Here is a 24,332-nt window from a genome sequence, read left to right as displayed (position 1 = left end):
AATTTTCTTCAAGTCTTGTATGGCTAACTGGAGAGGTTTGGGGAGCGTACCTGAAAGATGGAGACTTCAATAATATACAAGTATTTCTGCTTTTAAAGATTCTATTATTATCATTATCATTATCGTTATCACTATCATTATTGTTTTTCAGCTTTCAGAATAAGGGACAGCAACATTCTCCAGTTGAGATCAATCCAGAGTGGCTCCTAATAAAGTCAAATCATCCTGGAAAAGCAGTGTCCCAGAGGTCACAACTGCATGAACAGTCTTCCTCCCCGTCTCCCCAACCCTGCCATTGCTCTCATCAGCCACCTGGGACCTCCATCACTCTTGCTAAAAGCTAACCTTATTCCACTGAAGCCTGCAACCAAATGTTACAGTTCATAGGCCCCAATTCCCACCTGCTTTACCTAGAAAACTAGCTGCAAATAGACAAGGAAGGTTTTTCTTTTTTTCAAACAAATTAAAAAAAAACCATGATATAGTTTCATAACAAATAATTGCACTCCTGAACAGGATGCTAACTCCAAGCTGCCTCCAATGAGGTCCATTTTCCATAAGGGATAGCCTTATAGAAACCTTTTGGATAGATAGGAAACAGTAGATATAAGCACAATTAAGGACTTGGCTAAAGGGACAGACTGCTGAAAGACAGAGCAAGCTTTAAACTCTCTGAAGTGCAGTGCTGCAGCTAGGCATCTGAATGAAGCAAGAGCAAGGGGAGGAGGAAAACTGGAAAAAAATTGAAAGTTGCAATGTCCAGCTAGGGTGCTGTAAAGGTGATGGTAGAAATTGTCCATTTAATCATCAGGGCACGTGGAAACAGAAGAGAGAGCCACACAGCTCCTGGGGGTCGCGGGCCATGCCAGGGCCGTGCTGCTCTTGTGGATCCCAGACTGGGTTGTGTTTCTGTACAAAAGTCTGGAGAAGGCTTGATGCAAAGCCCTAGAGAAGAGGGATTTTCCTGAGATTTTCCCAGGTTTCTCTCAACATCCCTGAGTCCTGTAGGAGTTGCTCAGAGCAACTCATCCCACCACACCGACCCCACAGCTCTCCTTTCTGGGACCTTCCTGGGCCCAGAGCAGGAGGGGGTGTAGGGGCACAGCTACATCCCAGACTAGCCTCCATCAGGCCTTCAGCTCCACAACATGTCTCACCTTCAAGTGAGCTCTCTAAAGCAACACTTCTGTCATTTGAAGTTGTGTCTCTGGTGCATACAGAAGACTTTGGGTGGACACACAGGAGACAGGGCAGAGAAAGGACAGAGGGCCCAGGGCACAGGGCCGGGGTTCACAGCATCACAGAGGGGGTGCCAAGGGCTGAATGAGCACCCCAAAGAAGTAAACGAGTCCTTCCTTTTGCAGTGACTTGGAAAGCCCCATCTCTGACAGTATTCAAGCGGGATGGAGTCTCCCTTCTGCAAGAGTCACCCTGGGACTGTGCAGAGACTAGGAAGGGGAGGAAGGTTGGTTGTAGGGACATTCTTAAACTCCAGCAGCTGCAGAGCTGGCAGCTTGTCACCTCACAAACTTCCGAATGAGCCCAAATGCAGGTCCTGAGGCATTTCACAGCCTTCCAGGAGGAACTAGCTTTGAGGCTCACCAAAGCATGTCGGCCCGTGGTGACACTTTGTGCTCCTTCATCTCACCTGACTTTGATCATGACTTTGAAAACTGCCAACCCCCCAAACCAACCCCCAAGTCCCAGGTTTGCCCACTGCAGAGACCTGATGGTACAGGGGCAGAGAAGCGACCTCTCCAGTGCCCCATTTGAGATATTTCACACCTTTGGCACTGTCTGGAGATGTTCTTGAAGGATTTATCAGAAATTTTTGGAACATAACTGGGGTGAGGGGAGGTGACTGCTTTCCAGGACATGAGGGGAAATCTCTCTGCTCTCTCCCTGGCTGTGCCATCTCCCTGGCAGTGACCTCCTGAGCCCCCTGATGACACGAGCTGAGGTCACAGTTGGAAGTGCCATATCACAGGGAGGTCTCCCCGGGGCCACAGCAGTGTCCTTATTTGCCTGCGACACTCGGGCACTGCTGGGCACTGCTCATGTGCTCCCCACTGCTGTCCTTTGGAGCTGCTCCATGACAAGGAGGAGGGACAGGAGACAGCGGGGCTGTGTTGGAGCTGCTCACTGACAGGCAGAGGAACAGACACATGCTGGAGAGGAGTTTTGCATGACAAGATGGGAAGAGCATCCTTCCTCCCCGCCTGCAGAGACACACTGATGAGAAGGGGGTATGCGAGATGGAAGGCTGCTGGACCGATACCATCAGCCCACACTACAGTTCCTTGTTCCCTGTGCTGCTGGGGTTCTCCGCCAAAGGGTAAGGGCTTCAGGAGCTCCTTCCCGAGGTGTCACCCAGAGACCATTAACTGCAAACACAGCTGTGGGTCCTGGGCTGTGGGAGTGGCTGGCCAGGACTGCGGGCTGCCATGAGAGCCCTGCCTGAGGGTCCCATCTGGCTAAGGGGACAATGTGGCAGCCAGGACTCCTGGGTCCTGAGGCTGCTGCTGCCCTGAGCCCCAGCTCTATCCCCTCATGGCAAGCGGCAATGCAGGTCCAGGTTTCCTGGGAGTGGGTCCCCCTTTGGCATCTGGCTCTGGCAGGAAAAGGGTCTTGTGTCCTGCAGGTTGGGGTGTTCTGCAGCTCCCATGGGGCTCTCAGCAGCCTGCTGGAAATGCCCCTGTTGGAAATGGATCCCTCACCTTGTAATAACCCCAAAGTGTTTGCTTGTTTGGGAGAACCTCTATTCCTTCCCCCTGAATCCTTTTATGCTTCCAGCTTGGCAGAGCATGTTTTGGGCTCAGAGATGTTGTTCTCCGATGGCCACAGCCCCTGTCCTCCTGCAAACGGGGGTCAGACCTCTGCACCCAAAAGACAGCCTGTTTGGGGGAGCAGCTTGGGAACAGGTGGGGGTGCCATCGCCACCCCACAAGGCCCTGCTGACCCCAAGCCTGTTTCTCTGAGCCGTGGGGGGCAGTGCTGGGGGGAGCCCAGCAGGGCCATCTCCCCACCCCCTCCCAGCCCCACCCCTCCGCTGCCCAGCACCGGCAGGCCCAGAGCTGCTCTGGCCCTGGCTGCCCCGGGGCCCCGGGGCTCCTCAGCCCTGTGGAGTGACACGCCAGGGCCCAGTCCGGCCCCACAGAGAGCAGCCCCTGCCTGGCCGCGGCCCAGGCCTGCCAGGCACAGCACGAGGGCTGCCGAGCCCTGGGGCTGCTGCCCACAACATGGCGCCCCACCGTGGGGTGGGGGACGGGGGGGGGTGCTGCCCGCCAGGTCACACAGGGCCACAGTGTTGCCATGGCATCACCCCCAGTGCTGCCCTCTGATTGGCCAGCAAGGGGAGGAGGGCAGGCCGAGTTGGACTGATGGCTCCGTCAGCCAATGGGAGTGCAGCAGGCTGCTGGGGGCCTCGCCAGGACCCTGCCCCAGGCTCCCTTTTGGCCTGAACAGGGCGTTTCCAGGGCTCGCAGAGAGGCTGTCCCCGCGGGTCCCGCCAGGCCCCAGCTGCTGCGGCTGCTCCGGGCCTCTTGCTGGGCCGCAGCCCTGCGGCCCTGGCAGCAGCCGGGAGGGTGTTTGCAGAGCAGCTCTGTGCTGGGAGCTGCTGGGCTCCTGCAGGGCCTTGGCAGCTGCTGGGCGGCCAGTGCTGCCCTGGCCGGTGCCATTAGCCCTGCTCCCAGGCTGGGCTGCAGAGCTGCTGAATCCCGGCTCTGCTGGTTTCCCCCGCTGAGATGCCCTGGCCGCAGTCCTTGCCCGTGTCTCAGAGTGTCAGGGCCCCAAGCAGGAGAGTGCTTGTTGTCCTGGGGGTGTGGAGGATTTGCTGGGTGTGTTCAGCACTGGGGCAGGAGCCAGACTTGGGAGTTGCGGGAAGGCTTCTCCCTCCGATTGGGCCATGAGGCCCTGCTGTCTGCAGCTCCATGGTCGCTGCTCCCATGCAATCCTCCTGTTAGGAGATGTTGCCCAGAATTACTTGCAGGCCTTGCTGCAATTGCTAAGTTTCACGGGCCAGGTGTAGGTAGAAGTTGAGAGAGCCGGGCTGGGAGATCCCCAGTGTCACATCAGCTCTTGGTCAGTAGCTGCCAGGCCAGCAGGAGACATGTTGCTTGGCTTTATGCTTTGGAGCTCACTTCTGCCTGAGCAGCTGATAAGCCAGGATTTGTCCCATGGCTGGGGAAGTTATCGTGAGGTAGCTGCTGTCTCAGAGGCTTGTAGGCCAGGGACAGGCACAGGGCTGTGCAGGGGACTGTGAGGTCATCTCCTTCTGAGTCCCTGATAGGCCAGCAGCAGGCCCCTGCCTGGGAAGTCCCTTGTGAGGTCACTGCAGACAGAGCAGCTGGCAGGCAGCAGCTGGCACCTGGCTGGGAACTGACTCTGAGGTCCCTCCTGTCCCAGCAGCCTCTGTGGCTGCAGCAGGCGCCTGGCTGTAAAGGTGCCTGTGAGGTGCCTTCTGGGTGAGAAGCCGATAGGCCAGCAGCAGGCTGTGAAGTGGGGAATGTGCTGGTGAGGTCAGTTGTGTGTCCGTCTGTGATAGGCCAGTAGCAGGCTGTGAAGTGGAGAATGTGGTTGTGAGGTCAGCTGTGTGTCAGTATGTGATAGGCCAGCAGCAGGTCCATCGCAATCTGGACCCTCATTGCATCTTCCCATCCCAGACCCTCATTCATTGCGATCCATCAGAGAGACAGGGTGTAAATCAAAGCAGTCAGAGCCACTTTTTCACCTTTTGCCTGCCCAGACCCTGGCAAACAGTAGAGATGGCACCTCACAAAAGTCAGGCCCCTCGAGGCAATGGATGGCTCTGAGATGCCTGTCCTTCATCAACTGTGGAGGCAGGAAGATTCCCCCTTGGCCTGCTCTTCTTGAGGCTGAACAAACCCAGGTCTCCCAGCTTCTCCTTATACGCCCCATACGCCAGCCTCTGACCATCTTGGTGTCCCTGTGCTGGACTCCCCTCCTGTGTGTTAGTGTCTTTCCAGAACTGGAGAGCCCAAATAGGACCCGGTATCTGATCGTGTCCCCAGCTGTGCCAAAAAGAGGGGTAGACTGTCTCCGGTGGCCCTGCTGTCTGCACTCTCGCAAATACAGCTCAGCATAGAGGGGAGACATTTGGCCCTGGCTGTTGTGACTATGTAAGGCCAGCAGACACGATAGTAACCCTCTGATTCTTTCTTGCTAGGTCGCTCCAGTCATGTAGGCTGCCAGTGCAGTGCTAGAGCCCCCAAGGATGGAGTCAGGGTGCCAGGGTGTGTCCCTGTAGCTGTCAGCACCTTGGCCAACATGGTGACCCCCTGTGAAGCCAGCTGCAAGTGAATGAGGTGAGGCTGCATACGGATGCGAAGGCTTCCATCAATGTGCCTGGCTTTCTTGGGTGCATTGGGGTGTGGGTTCCCCTCCTGGTATTTCTGCTCTCCTGCAAATTCCTTCTCCCACAAATGCTGTTAGTGCCGGCCTGCTCAGCAAATGCTGTAGTGCTCCCTCCTTTTCCTAGATGGTTGTGGTGCCATGTGGGATGAGTCAAAGACCCTTCTAATAAATGCCAGTACCACTTGTGTGCCTTTGTCTGTGTGCCTCAAAGCCTGCTTAGCTTGAAGTAGAGAAGTTTCCCAGCTCTTGGGCTTCTGGCTCTGCAGAAAGCTCCTCTGTGTGTTCCCCCAAGCAATGGGCGTGTTTCCATCTGGTGATGGAGCTGGGACAGGCAGGCCCACAGAGGATTTCTCCTCCAGCAAATCTTTCCTGAAGGGAAAGGCTGTGGGGATTTGGCCTTCCTGTGGATTAGGTGTAGTGATCCAAAGAGCTGTGCAGGCAGGTGGACTCACAGCTGTGTCTAGCTGATGACCAGTTGTCTTTAAGTTACAGTTTATTTGTCCTGCCTTGAGGATGAACCCTGGGAAGCTGCTGGTCCCCCTCCTGCTGCGGAGACCTGTTCCCATGGCTCTTGTGTCAGGAGACGGTTTGTTGCTGGCAGCTCGTGGGGGCTGCTCTGCTCCCGCCCTCCTGTTCTCTGCGAAGGGAGGGAGAGGAAGCAAGGGTGACAGGGCTGCAGGTGGGGGAAAGCCTCACTTGGCTCCCAAGGGAGCCACCACTGAGCTACTCATCTTCCCCAAAGGGGACAAGTGGTGAGAGACAGGCCACCCAGGAGCCACAGTTATAAGCATGACACATGGTCACATCTGCCCAGTGCAGCGTGTCCAACTTCCCTGAGTACCCCATAGGTCAGCAGAAGGTGGCAGGCCACGTAAGCAGCCCGGAGGAACATGGCTTGGATGTTGGAAGTGTGCCTGATGGGTGGCCTAGCAAGGACTGAGGCCTAACACTGGCCTTGGAGGTGCGGAGGCAGAAGGGAGCTCCCAGTCAGCATCCAAGCAGTGTGCCTGCAACTTGCCTGCCAGGTACTGGGGATAAAGTGACCTCACGAGCAGACCCCACCCGTGGGCCTGCTGCTGCTGACCTATCAGGTAATGAGGCAGAAGAGATCCCAAAGTCCACACTGAAGTGATTAACCAGTTTCTTGCTTATTAGGAGAATACACAGAGCTGACATCACCAGAACCTTTCCCAGCCTAGAGCCTGCTGATGGCCTGTCAGCGCCAGAGAAAGAAAGAACCTCACAAGCAGCATGCAAGGCACGTGTCTTCTGCTGGCCAATCAGTTTCACAGTCAGCTAACATGCACAGGTACCGTTCCGCTCCATTTCATGGTTTCTAGGCTGACTTTGAGGTCACTGGTTCCTCTGTACAGGATAGGCCAGAGCAGGTACATTGCTGCTGTTTGCGTTTGTGAGGTTATTTGTGATTCATTATCTGATAGGGCAGCTGCAGACGCATGGATTGGAGGTTCTTTTTGAGGCACTACCTGATAGGCCAGCAGCAAGTAGGTTTTTGCTGGTTGTCTTGGTGAGGTCAAGTTGTGCCTGAGACCCTAAAAGGCCGCAGCATGTACACTGCTTTGGTGATGACGGTGAGGTCAATTGTTTCTCAGTACATGATAGGCCAGGAGCAGGCACATGGCCTCTGTGTGTTCTTGTGTGTCCTTTCTGCCTCTGGACCTCATAAGCAAGGATCAGGCCCATGGCTTGGATGCAGATGGTGAGGTCCCCTGGCCTCAGTACCTCTTTGGCCAGCACAGGCATATTGGTGCAGTTTGTACTTGTGAGGTGACTTGTGCCTCAGTAGCTCATTGGCCAGCACAAGGCAAATTGCTGCTGGTTGTTCTCCTGAGCTCACATCAGCCTCAGGACGTCATAGGCCGACAGCAGGAAAATGGCTTTGGTGCATAGTGAGAGGACACTTCTTCCTGAGGAACTCACAGGCCAGCAGCAGGGACATGGCTGCTCTTTGTGCTTCTCAGGTCACTTGTGCTTCAGGAGCTGATTGGCCAGCAGGAGCACATGGCCTCAGCGATGACTGTGGCAGCAGTCCTGCCTCAGTACCTGACAGGCCAGAAGCACAGGCGTGGCTTTGAGCTGGTAAGAGGTCACTTCTGCCTCAGTCCCTCAGGGAAGGGGAGGGAAGGGATATCGTACTTCATTGACCGTGCAGGGAATGAAAAGGGAACGTGGCAGGGAATGAAGAGGGAGGGTGGCTGGATTCATTGGGACACCTGTAAGACATCACTGTAACACAGGTATGTTGAGGTATGTGCAGATGTGGTCATCCAAAAACCCAGTATTTTAATGAAACCTGGTCACCCTGCTTTCCTCTGTCAGTCAAGAACTCAGCATCTCAGAGTGTGACTCGCTCTGCGCAGAGTGAGGAGTGGCATGGAGAGCCAAGGGCAAGGGGGTGGTTTTGGGTCACTGGGAGAGACACCAAAATTTTCATTAAAAATGCAACAAAAAGAAATTAAGAAAGAGATTTAAAGCAAATAAATATTTTGTTATACTTCCCAGCTTTTAAATGTTTTGCATTCTTATTGTCTTTCTGATTATTATTTTTTATAATATAGTGGTCCTTTAGGGGCTTTCTTTCTTTTCTTTTTTTTTTTTTCTTTTTTAAAGAAATTTTCAGAACTGGCCTGGGATGCAGTCATATGGTCATGGAGGGCTGGTGTCATTGCAGGTGCCCTGGTCCCCTCTGCCCAGCCTCCCTCTGCAGCTCCCAGGGGCTCCGGTCTCACGCAGGTCCCCTATGAGAGCTGCCAGGCCCAAGCAGGTGCCTCAGAGACACCGGGGCCTTTCCAGGTGCCACTGGTTGCTTGTGGTTGGACACCTGAGCTCTGCCTGAAAAGGTGAAGAGCTGTTTTCAACATATCAAAAATATGAGCACACTTTCATCTGATCAAATGATTGACTAATTTTAATGTCAATGTTCTCCTCTGGTGAAATAGTGGAAATCTTCAGGAAGGGTTCCCAATGCAGCTAAGCCGATCTCCCGAGATGGCTACTAGTTTTACTGAGTATTGGGGTGGACAATCCTTGTGTGTGGCAGATGCTGTCCTTAAAGACCTGCTGGCTTTCCAGAGCTTCTGGGCTCTTCAGAGCTGCCTCCCATTGGATCCCCCACCAGTCTCCTGAACAGGCCCAAGTCTGCTCCTCTGGAGTCCAGGGTCTGTGCTCTGCTACTCTCCTTCCTCACTCCCCTCAGGATCTGGAACTCTACTTTTTCATGGTCACCATAGGCAAGGCTGCTACTGCCTATCCCATCCCTGATCAGTTCCTCCCTGTTTGAAATTTCCAGATACAAGGAAGTATCATGAGTATTGTCCCATCAGACACCGGTGCTAAGAAGTTGTCCCTGATGCCCTCCAGAAACCGCCTGGCCTGCTTGCACTCTGCTGCTTGCCCTTCCAGTTAATGTCTGGGACATGAAAATCACCACCACCACCCCCCTAAGAACCAGGGCCCGTGATCCACAGACTTGTTCACATTGCTTAAAGGAGACTGGAGCCAAGCACTCACCCAGACCATTGCTTCTTCCATGGAAGAGCTCCACACATCTGAGCTGCCCCTTCACACCAAGGGCATCCCCCCTCCTCATTGTCCCTGGCTGTCTCTCCTGAAGAGCTTGTACCCTCCCAGGAGAGCCCTCCAGTCATGTGGGTGATCCCACCACATCTCAGTTATTTCAATGATGTTGCAGTCCTGTGACAGCTTGTGCTCCTGGCTGGGCCCCGGCTGTATGCATTTCCATATGTTTGTGCTACAGAGCCTCAGCTGTGGCACAGAGAACAGACTGGCCATGGTGAAACCAGTCAGCAAGAGCCAACGACATCATGTGTACGATGGTCCCACTTCAGAGCAGAGACCTGCTGGCATAGATAACAGGCGGCAATGTAACGGTGAAAGCAGGTTCCCACTAAGAGAGCAAACCTTTCAGTGCCCAAGGCCAGGGAGAAACAGAGCTGGGCTGTGCAGGAATGTCAGGAGAGGGGTTTGCTGCCTGAGTTGACTCTGCAGCACTGTGGGGCCTGTGACAGAGGTGAACTGATCTGCAGGCAGGACAAGGTGCCACTGAAGAAGTCGCTGGTCCTGAACAGCCTGTGATCCAGCCACCCTGAGGTCATCATTAGCCCATTCCCTGTTCATAACATCCAGGGGTGAGCAGAGGTTCAGGGACAGGAGAGCAAGAAAGTTTGAGAGTGCAGAGACTAGAGCAGAGATCTTGGTGTGATGTGTCTCCCATTTATGCAGCACACTTGGATGTATCTGGGATGGACTTGGCCTGAAGGCAGTGGTGGGATCCAGTTGTTTGGGCACAGGTAGGAAAGCCAAGATGCCCCAGGGCTCTCGCCCAGCACCACTCCAAAGGGGCATGGTTTTCCTCTAGGTGCCATGCTGTATGTGCTAGAGACATGTGGTTGTGCTGGACACCCCAGGCATCTGACATGGTCCTGCCTATGGCCTATCTTATGTCCTTAAATCACATGTCTGCACTGAAGTTTTTTTGCTTTTTGGACTGTAGAGGTCTGCCTGTGTCTCTGCTTCATAGTGAGTGGAGCTTTAGTAAGAGCATTAGGCATCCAGTGTCATTACAGCTGGCCATGGAAATTCCCCTCCTGGCCCCCACCTGATGCTCTAGAAGGATGTAGGTCTCACAGTTGCTCCACCAGAGCAAGCAGACACTGGCACATGTCTTGCACCACCTCTGTCTCTTCAACTGTCACCAGGTGTTTGTGTGTGGGCAAGTGACTCCCACCCTCCATCTCCAGTGATTACAATGGGAGCTTAGACAATGAGCTCACATTCAGACACCTCTGTTGTGCTCACTTCAGCTTGGGGAAGGGGAATCTCAGCTCCTGTGTGTTTGTGGAGTTCACGGGAGGGATGTGAATCCCACTGCTGCTCAGCGGCTTCTAACTTGGTGTACGATGCTTCAAAGGACTCATCAGAATCAAAACCTGAACCATGTGTCAATGAGCTCCCTTCTTTTCCCTGTGTAGGTGTCCTGCCTAGTTAAGAGGTGGGAATAGGGACATCCACAGTGGGACGTTTCCTTCAGTGTTTAGAGAGTGAACCATCGGGGATTATTTTAGTCTACTTCAATGAACGTTTCCCAGGAGGAGGGAGCCCAAGGGAAAGAGAAACTCATGCCATCAGCTGGGCCTCTGCTCCTGAGCAGGGAGCAGGCTCCTGGGATGGAGGGAGCTCATGGCAACCTGGCAGCACTGCCCAGACACAGCTGTGTGCAGGAGCAGCTCCTCTGCCAAGAGCAGCAGGGCTGCGGGCACTGCCTGCTGCTGCTGACATGAGATGAGAGAAGGCAGGGAGAAGTGCAAGGCAGTGTGGAGTGGGAGGAGAGAGGAGAGCTGCTTGTGGGGGAAATCTTCCCAGCCCCTGACACGGTAAGCCTCTGGCTGCAGGGCAATGCTACTGAGGTTCCTGGCGGGGATTTCTGAATCCAGCCTGTCCCATGAATGATGGGTTTTTTAAGAATTGCTCTCCTCCTTCTTCCAGTGCATAGGAAAAGGAGATGCTTTAGAGCAGGGATTCCCTGCCACACAAGCACAGGGACAGGGCATGCTGCTCCTTCCTGCCAGGGGCAGCTGCATGGGGGTGAAGCCTGGGTGTGCCCTCAGGTCTGGGCAGGGCTGTAATTCAGAGAGGTTCAGAGCAGTGATTCTGCCACCTGTGAGGGTCAGCACTCAGCCTGCCCAGGGAGCTCCCCATGGCACTGCGGGGAGAAGCTCTGGGTGAGAGGAGCGACCCAGCAGGGCAGGTTAATTCTCCTGCTGAGAGGGTGCTGAGTGGATCAGGGCTGCTCACAGCTCTAGCTCATGCACAGGACATGTCCAAGGATTCTTTTCAAGAGGAATATCAAGAGAAGGGCTACCTGAAAGAGAAGGAGCTTTGCTTCTGGTATCTGCATTTTCAGTTCCCTAATTCTGGCAGGGAGAATAAATGAAAGAGTTTTGTGGTTTGTCAAGGAACTGGGACTCCTGAACCTTCACTCTGAGAGATTAATAGGTCTGTGAGAAGTCTCATCGAGCTGCTTTAGCCTCACCTTAGCCTACAGACAGCATTTGTGGCCTCATGGGAGTTTATCTCACCTGCTCCTTAGGACGTGCATGCACAGAGATGCCCCAGGCAAGTGCCCTGTCCTGGGAGGTTTCTGTAGGGCAGAACTGAGCACACAGAGGGTGGGAAGGGGTCTGTGAGCACTGACTGGGAAAAGAAGCTGGGACAGAGAAAGAGCTGCCAGCAGGGACAGCTCCAGGCAGCAGAGATGGTCAGGGAATGAGAGGGAACTGCCAACAGAATCGTCATGGGAGAATGGATTTGAGCAAGTCTTGGTCAGTCCCTGCAATGCAGACAGCTTCTTCTGAGCAAGCTTCCCACGTCTCCCCTCCCACCCAGCAGAGCCTCTTGCCTGGCAGCCATGGGGTCCAGGCCATGAGCCCCCTCCTCTGCAGCCAGACCTCCAGCAGAGGAGAGGGGCCTCTCTGCTGCCACGGGCCTGCTTACTGCTGCCCGACAAAGGGGCTGAGAGCGACTGCCCTGCGATGTCACCGTCTGTGAGGTGGCATGCCCGGCTGGGTAAGGTGGAGGCTTTCCCAAGTGCCCGTCTGTCTCTCTCTCCTTGCCTGCCTTGGCAGCAGGATCATGATGTTGCTCCATGCTGCTTCTATTTTTCTCCCGGGCTCCTTGCGGTCACTCCCTGGGGGGGGTGGGGTGCAGCTGCAGTTCTGACACCTGTCTGCAAGTTGTGCAAGAGAGGGGTCTGCTTGGGAGTGGGGTGTCCACAGCCTCCTTCTAACCTGTGTGACTCCAGAAAATTCAGTCTGGGGCTGGGAACTGAGCTGACTCTCCCTTAAGGAGAGCCCAACTTCAGTCCTGATGGTCCTTTGACCATTCCCCTGTCATGTCCTGCCAGACTTTGAGCTGCCCTCCAGAAGGACACCGCTGCCTCATAGCATCTCTGTGATGTCCGGGAGACCCCTGAAGAATCTGTAGAGATCCTGAGAGTATGGAAATGGTATTGGGAAACTGCATACAGGCAGCTGAAAAGAGCCCTGTGTGTCCTTGCCTAGAAGGGGAGTGTGAAGGTCTCCTTCTGGTGCCCTGAGAAAGGGAGAAAGGGTTGGACAGCTGTGGTTTTGAAACTGGACTCCTCTGCTCCTAGCAGTAGCTGGGGGGTTTTTTAGGGCAATGTATGAGAGTGATGCTCCTCCAGCTCAAAGCACTGTGAGCACAGGACAGCTGGGAACAAGGCTAATAGACAGACAAGCTGTCCTCACTCTGTACCAAGTGGCAGTGAATCTTTTTGTTTTTCAAGACTCACAGTAGAAATGCTGAGAATTTCTGCCTTTGAGGAACACTCCCCAGGGATGACAAGGACATCTCAGAGAAAATAAACATTATTAAAACTTCCCTAAAACTCTGTTCCTCAGCTGTCATTCTTTAGAGCAGGTAGTGAAGACACTGAAAAGCCATTCCACATGACGAATAGATTTAGTTTGACAGAAACGGTGAGTGTCAGAGCTGTTGACCCCTGTTCCCATGTTCCCACCACTGTGCAGAAGGACTGAGTGCTCTGGAGCCCATGGGCAGAGGCTTCTGCTCCTCACAGCACACTCAGCCAGCACAAACCAGACCTCAAGCAAGGTACCTGCCCAGTGATCCTCCCCAAAAAAGAGAGAAGTAATGTGGTGTTTTCAAAGAGAAATGTTACTTGTTTTTTCCTTGGAACATCTCTCCTACCTTTTCAATGTCGTTTCCTCCCTGGACAGTCCCGAAAGCCCAGTGGGACCAAATGACCAACGGCAGCTCCTTCAACGAGTTCCTCCTCCGGGCATTTGCAGACAAATGGGAGCTGCAGCTCTTGCACTTCTCACTCTTCCTGGGCATCTACCTGGCTGCCCTCCTGGGCAACGGCCTCATCATCACAGCCGTAGCCTGCGACCACCACCTCCACACCCCCATGTACTTCTTCCTTCTCAACCTCTCCCTCCTCGACCTGGGCTCCATCTCCACCACTGTCCCCAAATCCATGTCCAATTCCCTGTGGGACACCAGGACCATTTCCTACTCAGCATGTGCTGCCCAGATATTTTTATTTGTCTTTTTCATGTCAGCTGAGTATTCTCTCCTCACAGTCATGGCCTACGACCGCTATGTTGCCATCTGCAAACCCCTGCACTACGGGACCATCATGGACAGCAGAGCCTGCGTGAAAATGGCAGCAGCTGCCTGGGGCACTGGTTTTCTCTATGCTCTCCTACATACTGCTACCACATTTTCAATACCACTCTGTCAAGGCAATGCTGTGGACCAGTTCTTCTGTGAAATCCCCCAGATCCTCAAGCTCTCCTGCTCAGACGCCTACCTCAGGGAAACTGGGCTTCTTGTGGTTAGTGCCTGTTTATTCTTTGGGTGTTTCGTTTTCATTGTGCTGTCCTACGTGCAGATCTTCACTGCTGTGCTGAGGGTCCCCTCTGAGCAGGGCCAGCACAAAGCCTTTTCCATGTGCCTCCCGCACCTGGCCATGGTCTCCCTGTTTGTCAGCACCGGCACGTTTGCCTGCCTGAAGCCCCCCTCCATCTCCTCCCCAGTTCTGGATCTGGTGGTGGCTGTTCTGTACTCGGTGGTGCCTCCAGTAGTGAACCCCCTCATCTACAGCATGAGGAACAAGGAGCTCAAGGAGGCACTGAGGAAAGTGATCCAACAGGTACAAGGTCAGCACCAATAACTGTCCCTCATTCATTCACTCACCAGGATATCCGGCATCAAGGGTGTGTGTTGTGCATTTATTTCTTTCTTACTTTTCTCTTTTACATCTACAGTAAAAACAAAGAAAAATATCCAGTTCATGTCATGTCTGCTCTGGAATCTCTCCTTTGAATCTGACCCAGAGACCATGTTGAAACAGGAAGCCAGGCTTCCCCCTTCATCAGCAGAGGTGGGGGAACCTCAGAGCCCACTAGTTTGAGCTCCCTCGGATGCCCCCAGTGCAATGGGTTTCCCTTTGCAGTGTCTCTTTCAGAACTGACACCAAGGATGCTCAGAGGCCCAGAGCCAGGCTCAGATGAGCACTGACAGGGTGAGACCAGAAGTCCGATGTCCATTAGGAGAGCCCAGATCTCCTAGCCACACTCAGGGTGTGACCTCACACCCTTCTCCTGCGAGGGTGGCAGACAGCTGTCACCATGGGCTGGTCCTTTCCCTCTTCAGTGCTCCAACATTCACAGCGGAGTGGGAGCAGAAGGGAGGAGAGGCTGGATGCAGCTTGTGGGGACAGACCCTCTGCTCCTCAGGACCATCCCTACACTGCCTTCATCCCTACTGCCACAGCAGGCATATCCTTGCTGTAGCTTTGGAGTGGGGGCTGCAGCTTTCCTGCAGACTCGTCCACCAACAGCAGCAGGACTTTCTCTTTTCAAGGCTGTTCTCCTAATTTCCACACTGTCCTGCTGTGCTCTCGTGTGTGTACGTGGCCTAAGCGCTCCTGTAACATGGTGCTTCCTTGTGCATTTCTGTGAGCTCAGGCAGGACCAGGCCCTGGGCACCCTTATGCCAGACCTGGCCTCCAGAATAACATTTCCATAATAAAAGGGGTTCTCCTGTGTGACGTGCCTGAAGTCTGGCCTTTCTTCAGAAGATGGAGTCAAAAATATGTTCAAGGGATTGCACCACTGCAGGGTCTGCTGTTCTGCTTGCAAACTCCATGGGATCTGGGGAATGAGCTCAGCATCCCAGTGTGATCTGTTAGGGACCAAGGGTTGGATTCAGAGCTTGTTTCTCGGTGACCAGTGCCAGTGGAGATGGGGAATGGTCTCTGAATCGCCTGTGCCAGGCTGTCCCACAGGTGACAGTGCTGATGAGAGATGCCCATCCTTCTGGAGGGCAATCTGAGCCCCCAGGAGAGCTCAGAGGATCTCCAGGGACAGTGTGTGCCTGGGGGTGGGCAGTGAGTGGAGCCTCACAAAGTGAGGGATGGTCCACAGTGGAGTAACCAGAAGGTAAAGCATTAAATCCAGGGATGCATGGGAAAACGAGGGCTCTACAATCCCTGGAGAGGCAGCTGGGACCCAGGAGGCCCAGGGAAGGGGCACTGGAGAGTGATTCCTGCAGCCTCAGTGAAACACCACAGGCTGGAGCTAGTGCCCACCCAAACACATCTCCTGCCATTGCAGGTGCCCTGGGGTTACTCTGAGCACCATCCACGAGCACAGACATGTGCCAGCAGTATCAGTGGTGGTGATCCCTGTCCAGCTGGGTGTGATTCCTGCCCTGACCAGCATGGCCAGAGCTGAGTCAGGAGTCACCCCGTGGCCCCACAGCTCACTCACTCTGCAGAGCAGCACCACCAGCCTGGGGCCCTGCGGGGAGCACAGGGCAGGGGCGCAGGAATGGCCAGGCCAGCACAGACACACTGACTTGGGAAAGGCTCTCTGGGGAGCAGGGATGCCCCAGGAGAGGAGCAGGGCAGCATTCAGAGATAGAAAATGAGAATGAGAAACAGGTTTCTCTAGTCACCAGAACGGGGCAGGCTGCTGTGTCCCTGGGGCAGCAGGAGCTGCCGGAGGGGGCTGCAGGCAGACAGGGAGGGAGATCTGCTGGGCACAAGAGCAGGGGAGGCAGAGAGTGACCACCCTCATAGCAAGGCCTTGCCCCCTCGCCAGGGAGCTGCTCCCCTTGTCCTTGGGCCTCGCCTGAGTTATGCTGTGGACATGGCTGTGCCTGGCCCTGCACCTCTCGGATCCTGACCTCACCTTGTCCCCATCCTGCTGACCTGACTCCTCATCTCTGCCTCGGATCTGCCCCCGCACCGAAGTCAGGAAAGACTTGGCAAGGGAAGCTGGCACCCGAGCAGATCTCAGAGAAGGCTGTAGGTACAAATGGTGACCATATATCCTGACTGGAAGTCTTGCCTGATCAGTTTAAAGGTGTAGATGTGTAAAGGTGGATTTGGACCCCATACCCAGGTAACACTGCACAGGGTCTTAAAGGGATGAAAGACTGAGGGCAGCCACTTTGGTCTGATTTTATCATGCATAGTTAGGAGAGTGGGTTTTTCTCTATCTCAGCTCGACTCTTTATGCACCATTTGTGACTGGGATCCTGCTACAAAGAGAATGTTGTTGGGAGCAGCAGGAGTGGGGCTGCTCCATATGGGAAGGGGAGCCGGCAGCTGAGGGTGACAGCAAGGCAGGTGGGCCAGTGACCCACCAACAAGAGGTGCCATCCCGCAGTGTCTGGACGAGAGGAGCAGAGCAGGTTTGGGGACGGTAACCGGGGTCGTGCACAGTCCAGCAATCGCCGGACAAGACTGTAGAGCTCTAAGCAGCCTTGCTTTGTGTGGAGGTTGGAGCTCCAGAGGTCTCCAGTCCACCAGACCACTAGAACTCCTCTAAAATTCCATGAATAGAAAGACCTCACCCCGGGGGAGGACAGCATCCAGCTCCATGTCTGGGGCTGGATCGCTGATGTGAGGAGAGGTGGGAAGGGTCAGGGGCCGGGGAGCTCCTGGCTGCAGAGCTGGTCCCTGCAGTGGCAGGAGAGGGGCCGGGGCTGGGAGCGAGGGGGCAGAGCAGGCTGGGCAGGGGCAGGGGTGGGCAGGGCTGTGGTGGGAGACAGAGAGGGCAGTGCAGCCGGTGCTGCTGCAGCACGGTAGCTGTCACCTTTGTCTCCCTTGCAAAAGGTCCTGCATGATTCCCGGGCAGGAACAGGCTGTTCCCGCTGTTCAGGAAGTTATTGACCTGAAACTGTCTAGAGGGAGCCACTTAGCACAATTTCTGTAAAACTTGCTTAGCATGAGGAGCTAAATTTGCTGAAGCCTTAGGCCGCACTCAGGTAACATGAGGAACTTTCACCTAGTTCAGTAAGAAAGTGCCCCAGAGCTGGTTCCAGCTGGAAAGAGAAGAGAGTTAGAAGCAGTCTGTGTTCCTGTGTCTCACACTCCGAAAGGGAGGATGTCAAGGCTTTGAAATAAGGCCTGTGCAGAGCATCAGGACCTTGAGAAACAAAGCCTCCCCTCACTGCTGGGGCAGTGTTAACTGTTGTGGTCTGGAATTGCTTCCTCCTCCTCAGGACCTTGAGAGACAACGGCAGGACCCAACAAGGAACGAAGGCACATCCGTCAGCAGAAACCACAACAATAAAGATAAGGAAAGAAACAGCCTGCCTGGGGACAATGATGAGACCCAATAAGGAGCAGGAGACCCCAGAGCTGAATGTTACTATTGGTCCGCACTACTGCGAGGGGTGGAAAACTTAGATTCAGAAGTTATAATTGCCCAGGGATTTCTTTGTTCGGGGTACCTCTTCGAAGGCACCCAGCTCGAGCTGCAATTACTGCAGACACATCATTAAAATTTATTTATTTAATTCACTTTGATTTGGCCCCGAACTTCTCTGCGGGAACCTAGGGTTGGACCTTGTTATAGTGGCCGGCGAGCCTAACCTTCCATAACAATTACAAATTGTTAAGCGATTCCAAAAATTGCTTGGGTATTCCTCAGATTTTTGCTAAAGATAGTACCCTTTCTGAGTTAATACCCATTTGCCCTGAAGTTCTTATTGCTAGAACTAGATTTTGGCATGCAGTTTCGCATGCTGCTGGATCATTTGTATTATGTGCTTGCTGCTGGCCTATCAGGTCCAGAGGCACAATGACCTCACAACCACAAACAGCAACCATGACCACAGCACAGCCTATCAGGCACTGAGGTGGAAGTGACCTCATAAGCATAAACACCAGCCATGTGACCAGTACTGGCCTATCAGGCACTGAGGCTCAAATGACCTCACGACCACAAACAGCAACCACATAACCAGCACTGCCCTTTCAGCCACAGAGGCAGAAGTGACCTCACAGCCACAAACAGCAGCCAGAGAAAGTTGGAGGCACTGATTACAGTTGGTGAAGGAAATGTGCAGGTGCCTCTGATGCCAAGTGAACCCTTGATGTGTGTTATGAAGCAAAATGGCCAAGCACAGACCCCCAGCTCCTGAGAAGGGAGATCCTTTCCCTCACACATTGCCCAGTACTATCCCTGGGGGCAGTGTCGGGGTGGGGGTGTGCAACGCCCAGTGCAGGACCACAGCAAGGCACCTGCTGGAGTGCCCTGGTGGGCAAGGGGACAGTGAGGCCCTGGTGTCTCCTGGCAGACCTCAGTGACAGAGACAACAGCCATAGGACAAAGACCTCTGTTCTTTTGGGCCCCACAGTATGCCAATGCCCTTGGCTGTATCTACCACAGATGGTCCTGCACTGTCCCATGCCTGCTGCTGGGTGCCTGCAGACTGTAGACACCCAACCTGCTTCCCCACCTTGCCCTCACCTTGGGACCTCCCTCCCTTTACTGATGTCTCTCAGCCAGCTCTCAGCATCCTCGGCTGTAGCCCATGCAGTCCCAAACACTTGAATGGGTTGAGTTCTCCCATGTAAAACCTGACTCAACGCTCATGCCCTGCTGGTTGTTTTTCACCTTGGGAGACCTGATTCTAGGACAATGGCCTGAGACACCTTGTTGGTGGGGACTGAAGCAAAGGCTTTGAGTTTCCCCAGACCTATCTGCAGCTACTGTTACTGAAGCAACAGCAGTTCATCTCTGTGCCCTTGATATCCCTTGCAAGTGTCAATCCTAGAGGGCCTTTGGCTTTCCTAACTGCTTCATGATTTGCCTGGACAATATTTCTAAATTCTTCCTTTGCAGCCTCTCCATGCTTCCCATTCCTTCCTGTTGTTCAGTCGTAAGTTCCCTGTTAACCGAGCCTGTTTCCTGAGACATCTCCTTGTTTTCCTGAGTATCAGTATAGGCCATTCTTGAGCTTGGAAGATGCTGTCCTTAAAGATGTGCCAGCTTTCCTGAGCTCCCCTGCCCTTCAGAGCTGCCTCCCATGGGATCCCTCTACCAGGCCCCCCAGGAGGCCCAAGTCTGCTCCTCTAACACCCTCAGCTTCATAGTGAGCAGAGCTCTTGTAGTAATAGGCATCAAGTGCCATTTCAGCTGGCCAAGGAGACTCCCCACCTGGTTCCCAGCTGATGCTCTAGAAGGATGTGGGTCTCACAGTTGCTCCGTCAGAGCCAGCAGACGCTTGCACGTGTCTTGGGCCACCTCTGACACTTCCAATGTCCAAAGGGGTGTGTGTGCAGCTGACTCCCTCCCTCCATCTCCACTGATTACACTGGGGGCTTAGGCAAGGAGCCCCCATGCAGACAGGCATTTTGTGCACACTACAACTTGGGCAAGGGGAATCCCATGTCCTATGAGTTTGCGGAGCGCATGGAAGGGAAGTGAATCCCACTCCATCCCTGGGGCTTCTCAACGGGCATTAGATATATTGATTAACTCTTCTACATCAGTCCCTGAAGCACAAGTAAACAAACTCCCTTCTTGTCCTTGTGCAGGTGTCCTGTCTCCTTATGAGCTGGGAGCAGGGCCTTCTAGAGTTGGACATTTCTACCTCTCTTAGAAAACTGTCCTGTGATGAGACAAACTGCAGTGCTGGACTCCGTCTCTCCCCACGGTTTAGAGAGGGACCATTGGTGATTATTTCAGTGGACATTTCCTTTGGGTGACTCTGCTGCCTTTCAGGAACTGTCAGCCCTGGAGCCCCGGGAACATCTCAAGGGTGTGCGGGGGACAGAGAAAGTCACATCTTCAGCTGAGCTTCTGCTCCTGAGCTGAGCCTGGCTCCTGGGACTGCAGGAGCCCATGGCAACCTGGCAGGTGCTGCAGAGAGACAGCTCTGTCCAGGAGCAACTCCTTTTAAAGGAGCAGCAAGAGTCAGGGCACTGCCTGCAGGGGCCAGAATGAGATGACTGACTCAGAGGTTAAAGACAGTCAGGAACAGAAGGGTGTCTGAGAGCTTGCTGTGGGGGGAAATCTTCACCACCCTTGACACAGTAAGTCTCTGGCTGCAGGCAACACTGCTGTGGTTCCTGGAGGGCTCTTCTGCAGCTGGCACCTTCCAGAGCCGATAGGGTCTGTCAGGGCAGCTCTGCCAGCTTCTCCTGTTTGGAGCAGGTGGTGCTTTAGAGCAGGGATCTGCTGGCACACAGTCAGAGGGACAAGGCATCATGGGATGCTGCAGGGATGTGAAGCCAGGGAGTGCACCCAGGTCTGCGTAGGGCTGTAATTCAGGGCAGTGTCCCTGCGCCCCAGGGTGCTGTGTGCCCGGGGCAGTGACTCTGCTGCCTGTGAGGGTCAGCACTCAGCCTGCCCAGGGAGCTCCCCACGGTGCTGTGGGGAAAAGATCTGAGTGGGAGGAGTGACCCCCATCAGGGCAGGTTCCTCCTGCTGCTGAGAGTGCTGCATGCATCAGGGCTGCTCTCAGCTCCAGCTCACCCCCAGGATATTTCTGACAGGCCTTTTCTAGAGGACGGTCAAGGCAGGGACAGGGGTTAACTTATAGATAAGGGTGCTCCTGAGTCCGTGCTTTCATTTTCCTACTGATTGCAGAGTGCTGGCAGGGAAAAGACATGGGAGAGAGCAACAGCTCCCAGGAGGAAACATGCCGAGTGCCGAGCAGTGAAGATATGATCAGTGAATGAGAGGAAATTAGAACCATAAATGCTGTGTGTCTGTGTGTGTGTGTGTGGGGGGGGCATTTGGAGACCTCCCTGTCGTCCCCTTCAGTGCAGACCTCTTCCTCTAAGCAAGTCCCCTGTGTCTCCTCTCCCACCCAGCAGATCCTCTGCCCTCAAGGCCAGGGGGTCCAGGGCATGAGCCCCCTCCTCAGCAGCCTGAGCTCCAGCAGGGGTTAGGGCATCGCTCTGACAACGTACCCATTTCCCACTGTGTGACAAAGGGGCTGAAGGTGACTGTCCTGTGATGTTGCCGTGTGGGAGGTGGTGTGCACAGCTGGGTGAGGGGAAGGCTTTCCTGAGTGCCCGTCTGTCTCGCTCCTTGCTTTCCCTGTGGCAGGAGCGTCACAGTATTGCTCCTTGCTTCCTCACCTCTCTGTGCTGGGCTGGTTCTTGCTCTCCTGCTCTCTGGGGTGAAGGACAGGGTTCAGCTGCAGTTAAGGCAGTAACTTCCCACTCCCACTCCAGTGTCTGGAGACAGAATGAAGATGGTAAACTGATGTGAGGGCAGGGTCCATCTCAGGTGGAAAGACATGTCTAGGAAGGGTCGGGTCAGTCCCTGCCTTCACTGCACTGTTCCTCTCCCTTGGCAGAGTGGGAGCTGGTGCGACTGATCCAGATACAGACAGCCCTGTTCAAGAGGGCAAGGTTGGGGGAGATGAATCCCCCACAGGGACCTTCTCTTCCAGATACAGCTGCCATGAGTGCTGTGTTTGTCTCTCCCAGTGATAAAAAGAGAATATTCCCCCTGGGTCACCAGACCAAATCCCATTTACTCAGCTCAGGGCAGCCATGCCCAGGTATCCCCACCGAATACACGGGGCGCTCTGACACCTCCATTTACCCACCCCAGCAGAGCAGGGCTGACTCCTCTGGAGCCCATGGGCAGAGGCCCCTGAGCTGCACAGCACACTCAGCACAAAGCGGAGGCCAGGAAAGGGAACTGAACAAGGTAAAGGAGAGAGGCCTTGTGGGGGATGCAATGAGGAGTGGACTGGGTTTTGCTCAGAGAAGCCTGTTCTAACTTGTCAATGCCCTTTCCTCCTTGGACAGTGCCCTGAAGCAAGGCAGAGCAAATGTCCAACAGCAGCTCCCTTAATGAGTTCCTCCTCCTGCCATTCACAGGCACGCGGGAGCTGCAGCTCTTGCACTTCTCACTCTTCCTGGGCATCTACCTGGCTGCCCTCCTGGGCAATGGCCTCATCATCACAGCCATAGCCTGCGACCACCACCTCCACACCCTCATGTACTTCTTCCTCCTCAACCTCTCCCTCCTCGACCTTGGCACCATCTCCACCACTGTCCCCAAATCCATGGCCAATTCCCTGTGGGACACCAAAGCCATTTCCTACCTGGGATGTGCTGTCCAGATATTTTTATTTGTCTTTTTCATGTCAGCTGAGTATTCTCTCCTTACAGTCATGGCCTATGACCGCTATGTTGCCATCTGCAAACCCCTGCACTATGGCACAGTCATGGACAGCAGAGCCTGCGTGAAAATGGCAGCAGCTGCCTGGGCCAGTGGTTTTCTCTATGCTCTCCTGCACACTGCGAACACCTTTTCAATACCACTCTGCCAAGGCAACACAGTGGACCAGTTCTTCTGTGAGATTCCCCAGATCCTCAAGCTCTCCTGTGCAGACTCCTACCTCAGGGAAATTGGGGTTACTGTGGTTAGTCTTTGCTTAGTCTTTGTGTGTTTCATTTTCATTGTGCTGTCCTACGTGCAGATCTTCACTGCTGTGCTGAGGATCCCCTCTGAGCAGGGCCGGCACAAAGCCTTTTCCATGTGCCTCTCGCACCTGGTCGTGGTCTCCCTGTGTCTCAGCACTGGCACATTTGCACACCTGAAGCCCCCCTCCATCTGCTCCCCAGCTCTGCATCTGGTGTTGGCTGTTCTGTACTCGGTGGTGCCTCCAGCAGTGAACCCCCTCATCTACAGCATGAGGAACAAGGAGCTGAAGGAGGCCCTGAGGAAACTAATTCAACTGGTACTAGTTCAGCAGAAATAAGCTGCCCATGCTTCTTCACAAGAGGTTTCTAATTTGTCTCAGACGACTCTTGTGCTTTGGGAATTCTCCCTGTGATAGCCATGTTTGTACACCAATTTCTGAATTCCTTCCACTTCTCCAGGAGCTCAAACCCAGTCTGTCTGACCCAGAAGTCTTCTGTGAAAATGTATATGCCTGTTTCAGATGTGGTCTCTTTAATAAAAGAAGATTTCTTCAGTTCAGGGCTTGAAGGTTGGGCTCTCCTTCCAAAGCTGGAGTCAAAAATGTGCTCAAGGACTTTCACCCTGAAAGACCCTGTTGCTTTTCCAGGGCTTTCCTTGGGCTCAAGGCATGAGCTCAAGGGGTGATTTGTTAGGGAACAAAGGCTGGATTCACTTCTGACTTCTGGGTGCCCAGTGCTCCTGGAGGTGGTGAGTGGTCGTGTGGTATCTCCCATATGACAGGGCTGGAGGCTGATGCCCATCCTGCTCAAAGGGAGTATGGATCCCCCAGGAGAGCACAGGGCCTCTGCAAGAGCACCATGTGCCTCGGGGTGGGCAGTGAATGGAGCTTCACAAAATCAGGTGGAGTCACCCAAAGGTGAATGGTTAAACCAATGAATGTCCAGGCTAGTGAGAGCTCTGCAATCCAACAAGAGGCAGTGGGGACCCTGCAGGCACAAGAAGGGAGCCTGGAGAGTGATTCATGTCACCTTCAATCCAAAACCAGGGGCTATATTTAATGACACACCTGAACACAGCCTGAGGCATTTGAAATGCCCTGTGATTGCGCAGAGCATCATCCATGGCCACAGGCCCCTTGGTGGGGGGTTGTCAGGTGCAATGATGCCCATGCCGCTGGGTCTGCTTCCCACCCTGACCACCATGGCCAGCATGGAGTCACCCTGTGGCCCTGCTGCCCCACAGCCACTTGCTCTGCAGAGCAGCACCACCAGCTTGGAGCCCCACGGGGAGCACAGGGGAGGGTCCAGGAATGGCTGAGCAGGCCAGCACCAATGCACGGACACACTCACCTGGGGAAAGGCTCTCCAGAGAGCAGGGATACGGCAGAGTGCCCACCTTGTATGTCCCCATCCTGCTGGGAGGATGGCACGGGCACCAGGGAAATGGCCTGATTCTGCCTGGGCTCAGTGAAGGACTTTGGCATGTGAGATGAATGCAACAACTTCTGCCCTGCAGAAACACCAGCCACAACCCCTTGCTGTAGCCCCCACTGCCCCCTGCCCCTGCCCTGCTGATCTGCTGCCACCCCCACGCTGCCCCATCTCCCGTCCCCTCTCCCCACACTGCAGGGACCAGCAGTGCAGCAGGAGCTGGCAGAGCCCCACAGCTGCTGCCCGGCCCTGG

At 54.3% G+C, this 24,332-nt stretch overlaps 1 protein-coding gene across 1 annotated transcript; it reads left to right on the top strand.

The window, feature by feature from the left end:
- The first annotated feature begins 6,941 nt into the window (after window positions 1–6,941).
- Window positions 6,942–22,986, top strand: LOC135326945 (olfactory receptor 14C36-like). Its single transcript, XM_064504587.1, has 5 exons — window positions 6,942–6,965; window positions 7,372–7,473; window positions 9,152–9,278; window positions 13,173–14,110; window positions 22,705–22,986. Exons 1-5 carry the CDS (start codon window positions 6,942–6,944, stop codon window positions 22,984–22,986), a joined length of 1,473 nt encoding a protein of 490 aa, XP_064360657.1.
- The last annotated feature ends 1,346 nt before the right edge of the window (window positions 22,987–24,332 follow it).

This window comes from Dromaius novaehollandiae, unplaced genomic scaffold (assembly GCF_036370855.1).
Source record: "Dromaius novaehollandiae isolate bDroNov1 unplaced genomic scaffold, bDroNov1.hap1 HAP1_SCAFFOLD_41, whole genome shotgun sequence".
Taxonomy (NCBI): Eukaryota; Metazoa; Chordata; class Aves; order Casuariiformes; family Dromaiidae; genus Dromaius; species Dromaius novaehollandiae.
Note: the sequence above shows the minus strand (reverse complement) of the source record. Positions and strands in the feature narration are given on the sequence as shown.